At 34.5% G+C, this 8,497-nt stretch overlaps 2 protein-coding genes across 7 annotated transcripts in view; one reads left to right on the top strand and one right to left on the bottom strand.

Annotated features, from left to right (window-relative positions):
- PSIP1 (PC4 and SFRS1 interacting protein 1) overlaps window positions 1-8,497 on the top strand; it is a 48,554-nt gene that overhangs the window by 37,702 nt on the left and 2,355 nt on the right. Inside the window, exons 9-15 of one of the 5 annotated variants that reach the window (XM_017513678.2) lie at window positions 402-630; window positions 1,853-1,971; window positions 4,584-4,639; window positions 5,216-5,286; window positions 5,487-5,588; window positions 5,703-5,916; window positions 7,951-8,062. In XM_017513678.2, the coding sequence (XP_017369167.1) occupies window positions 402-630; window positions 1,853-1,971; window positions 4,584-4,639; window positions 5,216-5,286; window positions 5,487-5,588; window positions 5,703-5,916; window positions 7,951-8,062 (903 nt within the window). The other 4 variants (XM_017513679.2, XM_017513680.2, XM_017513682.2 and 1 more) reach the window with 4 other exon arrangements.
- Window positions 5,920-8,497, bottom strand: part of SNAPC3 (small nuclear RNA activating complex polypeptide 3) — a 48,143-nt gene continuing 45,565 nt past the window's right edge. For both annotated transcript variants that reach the window (XM_037733209.1, XM_017513684.2), the window contains one exon: window positions 5,920-6,264. The gene's annotated coding sequence lies outside the window, so the exon portion shown is untranslated. The remainder of the gene's footprint in view (window positions 6,265-8,497) is intronic.

Raw genomic sequence — 8,497 nt, 5'->3', positions numbered from 1 at the left:
CAGGCAATTCTCCTGCCTCAGCCTCCTGAGTAGCTGGGATTACAGGCACGTGCCACCATGCCCAGCTGATTTTTTGTATTTTTAGTAGAGACGGGGTTTCATCATTGTTGACCAGGATGGTCTCGATCTCTTGACCTTGTGATCCACCCGCCTCGGCCTCCCAAAGTGCTGGGATTACAGGCGTGAGCCACCGCGCCCGGCCCTTATTTTCTAATTTATACCAAAAGGATGTTCTGTGACAGAATTTCTTTTATGATTGGATAGTGAAGACACTCTATTTGTTTTAGATTTGCTTTTAAATAAAAAATTAATTATAGCTTACTGATATCTAAAATACAATTCACTTGACTGGGAGAATATAGTTGAATGACAAATACACATTGTTATGCTCTCTGAAATAGCATTACTGAAGAGGACAAAAGTAAGAAAAAGGGGCAAGAGGAAAAACAACCTAAAAAGCAGCTTAAGAAGGAAGAAGAGGGCCAGAAGGAAGAAGATAAACCAAGAAAAGAGCCAGACAAAAAAGAGGGGAAGAAAGAAGTTGAATCAAAAAGGAAAAATTTAGCTAAAACAGGGGTTACATCAACCTCCGATTCTGAAGAAGAAGGAGATGATCAAGAAGGTGAAAAGGTATAAAGTTTACATATATAAAATGGCTGTTCTATTCTTAGTTTACATATATATATTTTTCTTTTCTCTTTTTTGAGATGGAGTCTTGCTGCATTGCCCAGGCTAGAGTACAGTGGCACAATCTTGGCTTATTGCAACCTGTGCCTCCTGGGTTCAAGCAGTTCTCCAGCCTCACCCACCTGAGTAGCTGGAAATACAGGCATGTGCCACCATGACCAGCTAATTTTTGTATTTTTAGTGGAGATGAGATTTTGCCATCTTGGCCAGGCTGGTGTTGAACTCCTGATCTCAGGTGATCCTGCAACCTCAGCCTCCCAAAGTGCTGGGATTATTATCGGCATAAGCCACTGTACCAGACCATTGATGTATTTCCTAATCTTTACCTAGTTTAAAAGCTTTAATATTTTGAGGGAGGTCTATAAATATCAGTGACAGTTAACTGAATTTGTTTACCTTTTTGAATGGACTTGAATTAGCTATGTTATAAAGCATATTTGAAACATCCCTTTATTGTCCTCTAAATTTATCTTAATATTTTACAATTACAATCTGGAAATTAAATAAACAGTACCTTTCCAATAACTCCACTTGTCTAGAAAAGGTTAGGCTGTGTCCAGTGAAGACAAATGTTAAAAGAGGTGGATTTATATAGAGACTTTTGTTACTCACCCCAAAGAAATTCTTAACACTCTTCAGGCCTGTTGTACATTTTATCAGTGGTATGTAACATTATTTGGATGCTATAGTTGTTGGAAATCTTTTTAAAACTGTGTATCCTTTTGTGTAGAAAAATAAAAATTTTGTGTATAGCCTTAGAGATTTACAGATCCAGGTCATGTAAATCTTTTGTTGACTTTTATCCTATTTTTGGCTAATTTCTTAATCTTTTAGAAACCAAAAATTTTAAATTGGATACGTCGTGTAGTGTGCTTGTCACACTACTCAAGTAAAATCACTATGTAGCGAGGCAAACAGACTGACATACTTCATTTTATCCAAAGGACATCACTTCTATAGCAGGGCAGAAAACAAGATGATTATTTCACGGTCATTAATTAAATTTGCAGAGATAGGTGTAATTCAGAGGCTTTTTTTAGGTTGCCAATTTTGAGTTTATATCCCTTAAAAAAAAATAGCTGCTGCTTTTCTCCCAAGATTGTAATTCTGTAAGCACTAATCACTGACTTTTTAGTTAACTGAACCATCCTAATTCTCAAAACAGAAGAGAAAAGGTGGGAGGAACTTTCAGGCTGCTCACAGAAGGAATATGCTGAAAGGCCAACATGAGAAAGAAGCAGCAGATCGAAAACGCAAGCAAGAGGAACAAATGGAAACTGAGCAGTAAGTATTTTTTTTCCTAATTTTGGGTTCTTTTTAAAGGCTAGCATGGAATTTTTAAACAATAGACTTTCATTTTCCAGACTTTATGAAGCCTTTTGAAGAAGTGACTTTTCCCATGTGTTAGAAAAATCTTCAGTATATGATGATGATCTTATTTCAGGCTTCATTCTTTTCTGAGAGGATGAAATTGACTGAGGCAGTCACTCTGAATTATTTTTAAATTTAAACTGAAAGTGCAGATAGGATTTAATTGATAGTGTCTTTGCAGGAAGTATACACATACTCTGCCATTTACTTGTATAATATACGCATAGGAAGAGTGGTGAGAATATGCTGGTGGAGAAAGAATGCAGGATATACCCTTTATTCATTATACCACCAAGCAAGCCTCACCCTAAAGACCAGCAAAAGTAACAAAAGCACATTTGGAAACCCAGGAAGCCGGTAAAAGTATATCTAAAGGCTGACAGGGTGTATATTATTATATATGTGCAATATAAATCAAATTCAAAGCTGTTTTCTCTTAAATTTTGATACTTAGAGACAGTACTTGCCATGGGGAATTTCTTTCCCCTCATTATATAATTTTATTACTAGAAGGAAAAGTAATAGCAGTGATGAACAGACCTTGCATCTTTATTACATTTGCTTTCCTACTCTTGTCACTTCTGAGTTCTTTCTCTGACATGCTTTTCTTTCCTTGTGAAGTGTCTTACATTCTGACTAAACTTTGTTTTGTTGTTTAGTGAGGTGATTTTTAAAACATGCTCTAGGTCACTAAGACAAAGTTAATGATGAGCAGTGAAACTATTCTTGAGTAATTTTGTACTTTTTTCTCTACATAATACATCCGTAAGCCAAAGTCTGTCTTCACAAGTACAGCATTTTATTCTGCTTTCTTAGTTTGGAGGATATACAAGTATTTTTAGCTGCTTGAGGGAGTAATTTAAATAATTTATCTAAAGCGCAGAAATATTACTCCCTCCAATCTGTTAGACTTTAAGCACTTCTGTAAATATTTAAGTTATTCTTCGTCACATCATTTTCTATCTTTTCACTGAAAAGTTGTTGGACTGTTTGTTGCTTTTGACTTGATTGTGCTCCCAAAATTAATAGATAAAATTAGTTGTTACTTAGTATATGTAGCCCAACTCCTCTTTAGCATCTCAAAGTTATCTTTATGTATTTCAGTTCTTTTGAATGTCCTCCAATGTAACTTTCTCAAATTCTAATATTTGTGTTTTCTTTCCTTCTCCTGTTATTACAAAACTTTGTACTTGGACAGTTTTGCTCTGTAAAGCATTTCAGATGCAGCTTGTATGAAATGCATTATGCAAAATAAAGTTTATTGTATTGTATTCCCAGCCAAACAACATGTAATCTACAGTAATAAAAAATATATCTCATTTTGGGCTCAAAGCATTAATCCAGTTACTGAAAAGAGAATACAAGTGGAGCAAACAAGAGATGAAGATCTTGAGACAGACTCATTGGACTGAATTTTCCCCTCCCCCCCTTGATGGAAGAATGTTCCAGATTCTAAATTGAGGACTTCATTATTAATGGCATTACTGTGTTATGATTGTTAACAAATTTCCTGTAAGGTACACACTACATACTAAGGTCGACCATCATTCCTGTTTTTTTTTTTTTTTTTAACCAAGCTTAAAATGAAGCTTTGTGTTTGAAAGTAATAACAAGCTCAGATGAAGATGGTGGTTGTACATTATTCATTTAGAAAATATAAAAATTCATTTTGTTTTGAAGCTAGGCATTAAACTGGAATAGCAGTTTTACCCCTGAGAATGGGGCCCTTCCCTTGACATTCCTTTGTTGTTTAATTCTTTAGAATCTTAATTGTTTTTTTAATCCTGAGAGATTAAACAGTAGTAGACTTGTTAAGAAAATGAAACTGTAACCAAAATTTTAAAATAAAGTTTTTTTTTAAAAAAAAAAACCTGATTTTTAGATATTTTTTGTTCTTGTCTATTTGAATTGGTTCATAATATGGCCTGAACTCTTAAGCCAAGGTACTAGAAATTAAGATTTCAATTTTAAGTGGTTATTTTTGTGATTGACAATAAAATGGTACCTTTTAATTTGTGAAATGTTAGTGAATGTTACTGGACATCATTTGATATATTGGCCAAAATTTTTAAAAGTATGGTATCTTAAGTCTATTTAACTTTGAAGCTAACTACAAAACTCCTCAATTATCTATTCTTTGGAGACGTGGGCAACAATTAAATTGGTTTATTTTAACATGCTGCTTTTAAAAATAATTGATGTAGAAGTCGTTAAATATTTATAGGTATTCTCTTCCCATTGTGGACTATTTGTCCAGTGACCCTGAAATTGGTCATTTGCCAACACACTATTATGATGTCACTGAAAAGCTAGATATGATTTAATTTAGCATGTTGATTTGAATTTTGTTTGCATTTATATTATGGAATTGCACAGTTCTAAGAACTACAGTCAGTTCCTTCGCAGTCTAGGCTATTGATTTATTTTAAGGAAAACATTTTTAGCTTTTACATAGGGATTGTGGGCATTCAGTAATCAGTCACAAAGTTCCAATGTTTTGAAATATTTGTGTTAACATTTGATAGGCAGAATAAAGATGAAGGAAAGAAGCCAGAAGTTAAGAAAGTGGAGAAGAAGCGAGGTTAGTTATTTCACTTTCTAAAATGTATAAAATTACACATGGAAAGGAAGTTATATAGACATAACTTTTCGTGTATTAGTTTTGGAATCATTTTATACTCTTATATCCGACAAATACTTTTGCAGGTCCCTAACGGGCTTTAGAAATTGCATTGTAATATAAGCATAATCAGATAGACTTGCTTATGTTGTCTTTATGTTTAATACTCATTAATTATTTGATGGTGTCAAATTTCAGTGCACTTGCTGAAAGCTGGATGCTTTCTCATTTCAGACAAATCTCTTGGGAAAAGCAGGTGTTTAGGGAATGGAAAGCAGAGGAATTATTGGATGTGGACTATTCATTTTAGGAAAAAAACACAGCCAGGTGGTGGTTTTTTGCATCTACACTGCATGTTGTTTTTCTCACCCAGACACAAAATGGCAATAACGACTTATTCTTAGTTAAGCTATTGTGTGTATCTGTGAGATTACTAAGAACTTTTTTAAGTACACTGATTCATTATACTTAGCCTGTATACAGAAATACTGATTTTAGAAAAACTGTTTACTGTTTTTCACATATTTTAATTTGTAGAAACATCAATGGATTCTCGACTTCAAAGGATACATGCTGAGATTAAAAATTCACTCAAAATTGATAATCTTGTAAGTGTTTAACTTCATTTACAACTACAGAACTGCATTTATAGCTGCATCCTTTATTTTTCTCACATGATCTTATATGTAGACTTAAAAGGGATAATTACTGGTTATTTTGCACTACCTTTTTTTTTTTTTAAAGTGATCTTTAGAAACATTATAAATGTTATAATTAACAGCTATGAAATTACTGTTTTGTCATGAAGGATGTGAACAGATGCATTGAGGCCTTGGATGAACTTGCTTCACTTCAGGTCACAATGCAACAAGCTCAGAAACACACAGAGATGATTACTACACTGAAAAAAGTAAGTGATTTCAAGTCATGTAGATTCTTTGAATTTTGTCATTACTTCATTTAAAAATTGTTTAAGTAAAAAATCAATTAGGAAAACAGTGATGAATATATATTGTTTTCTCAGATACGGCGATTCAAAGTTAGTCAGGTTATCATGGAAAAGTCTACAATGTTGTATAACAAGTTTAAGAACATGTTTTTGGTTGGTGAAGGAGATTCCGTGATCACACAAGTGCTGAATAAATCTCTTGCTGAACAAAGACAGCATGAGGAAGCGAATAAAACCAAAGACCAAGGGAAGAAAGGGCCAAACAAAAAGCTAGAAAAGGAACAAACAGGTATGTGATAAAAAGCTGACAATTTTGTACCAGTTTCTGAACCATTTGCCAGGACTGCTTTTATAAATTGCTTTGATGCATAGTCTCGTTAATACCACAGAAAAAGCATATATAGGCAAAATGGTGAAAATGTGATGGGCTTATTAAGAAGGACTAAAGCAATGTGCATTCAAAACAAAAAAATCATGTCAGTTGATATCAAAAAGAGACATCTGAGCCAAAAACCATTGATCATGAGGCAGATGACTCTGGAGAAACATTTTTAAAAAGCCATCCATCACAATGCCTCCTCATCCCTAGAGGACCCACTTCCTAGTTGCTCAGCTGCTTCTGATGTTTTCTTCTCACCTAAAAAATAAAATAGCGTATAGTAGCCTTTTAAATTAAAACGCAGCATCATAGGTGGAGACTAAACCTGCCATTACTTGTTAACAGCTGATACAGGTATTCTAGCGATGCTGCTATGCTGCTGAGTTACCCTGAACAGACTATCTCTTTACTGTATTAATGCCATATCATAATTTTTACTATTAAGTACTTATGTGTGAATAAGTTTAAGAAAATTATTGCTTATTGGTAGCATATAAATTCAGTCAACAATGATAGTGCCAAGTGACCAAGATTGTCCACATGGGTAGCGAAGATACATCTTTGCTTTCTTTTTTTTTTTTTTTTTTTTTTTTTACGGAGTTTCCCTCTTGTTACCCAGACTGGAGTGCAATGGCGCGATCTCGGCTCACCGCAACCTCCGCCTCCTGGGTTCAGGCAATTCTCCTGCCTCAGCCTCCTGNTATTTTAGTAGAGACGGGGTTTCACCATGTTGACCAGGATGGTCTCGATCTCTTGACCTCGTGATCCACCCGCCTCGGCCTCCCACAGTGCTGGGATTACAGGCTTGAGCCACCTCGCCCGGCACATCTTTGCTTTCTAATGGTTCTCAATGTACACAGACTTTCATACATAAAATTATTAAAATTGTGTGAAACTACCTTTAGGCTATGTATATAGGTGCAACATGAGTGAATTTCATGTTTAGGGCTGGGTCCCAACCCCAAGATAAACTCACATATATGCAAATATTCCCAAATCCAAAACAGTTCTGTACCTTATCTATTAAATGAAAGTCTTATAAAGCACTTAGATGTGTAGCATTTATGTAGAGCACTCAACCTTAGCTTCCGCTCTTTTGCTAAATTAGTATAATTGAATCCAGTTATTTTCATGTGTATTAGGAAAAATTTGTAACGTACACAAATAGAAATAACTTCCTACGTCCCTGTCACTCAGCTTTGGCAGTTACTAGTATATGATCATTGTGCTTTTGTAGCCCATAGCTTTCTCTGTGCCTCTCTTGAAAGTTATTTTATAACAAATTCCAGACATCATTTCACTCATAAACATTTCAGAATGTAAGTATGAAAGACTCTTAAAACAGAATCATAGTACCATTATCAGCTCCTCCAGTGTCATTACTAAATATCTTCATGTCAGCTGCTTAAGGTAGAAGCTGACATTTCAAAAGCAGTTGGATGTTTTTTTTGTCTTTCTGTTGCTTTATTAGGGAATAATGTGTCCCCTTAAAAAATTATTAATACGACTTACAGGAAAGCCCCCTTTATTATGAATAAAAATATCAATTAGGAAATACTCCTTTAACACATTTTGTTCTTAAACACTAATATCTTTTAAAGTTTGATTCACATTGCTTTTTCGAAGTAGTAGAATAAATCAATATGCTAAGAATTGTTAACACCCTGTAGTCTTCTTGGTAATAGTAACAACCAGAAAAATCAGATTAATAATCCACTTCCTGTACCCATAGAAAGTTATCCTGCTTTTTATGATACCTTAGCTACCCAAAGATTCTGGTGGTGATCCCCTTTCTCACCTTTTTTTTTTTTTTTTTGACAAAGCATGAAAACCCAATTCTAACATTCAAGAGAGCGCTGTATTACAATGTAATTTCGGATGAAAGACATCCAATTATTATTTTGTAAGCGTTAACACCGTTTTTCTATTGGATTCCTTCCCAAGGGTCAAAAACTCTAAATGGAGGATCTGACGCTCAAGATGGTCATCAGCCACAACATAATGGGGAGAGCAATGAAGACAGTAAAGACAACCATGACGCCAGCACGAAGAAAAAGTGAGGAATAGGTTTTAATGGGTCTTCTAGTGTTTTTCTCACTCAAGATTTTAATCACAGTTGTGTTCCAGTGTTATTTTAATATAAGCAGTTATCTTTTGATCACTCAATTCTTTACTTCAGTAAGTTGGAAATAAAAAAGGCAGAAGACTAAAAATCTTTTATCTTCAATGACTTTGCCCCTGAATTCAGTGGAATGGAGCAAGCTGGGAACCAAAATATTTGCCCCTGGATGACTTTTACTGAGATACTGTTAGTAATAACTTGCATTCACACTTTGTTGAATTGTGAGAGGATAATTGTGAAAAATTAGATGGAGAATCACAGGCTATTTTATAATACCCACCCTAAATAGTTGAAATCTTGGTTTGTTCCATTGTACATTTGAAGGACTTAGAATGAGGCATCCCTTCTAAAACTGACGGAAATCTTGTT

The sequence above is a fragment of the Cebus imitator genome, unplaced genomic scaffold (assembly GCF_001604975.1).
Source record: "Cebus imitator isolate Cc_AM_T3 unplaced genomic scaffold, Cebus_imitator-1.0 Scaffold499, whole genome shotgun sequence".
Lineage (NCBI taxonomy): Eukaryota > Metazoa > Chordata > Mammalia > Primates > Cebidae > Cebus > Cebus imitator.
The sequence above is the reverse complement of the archived record's forward strand: the minus strand, read 5'-3'. Positions and strand labels throughout refer to the sequence as shown.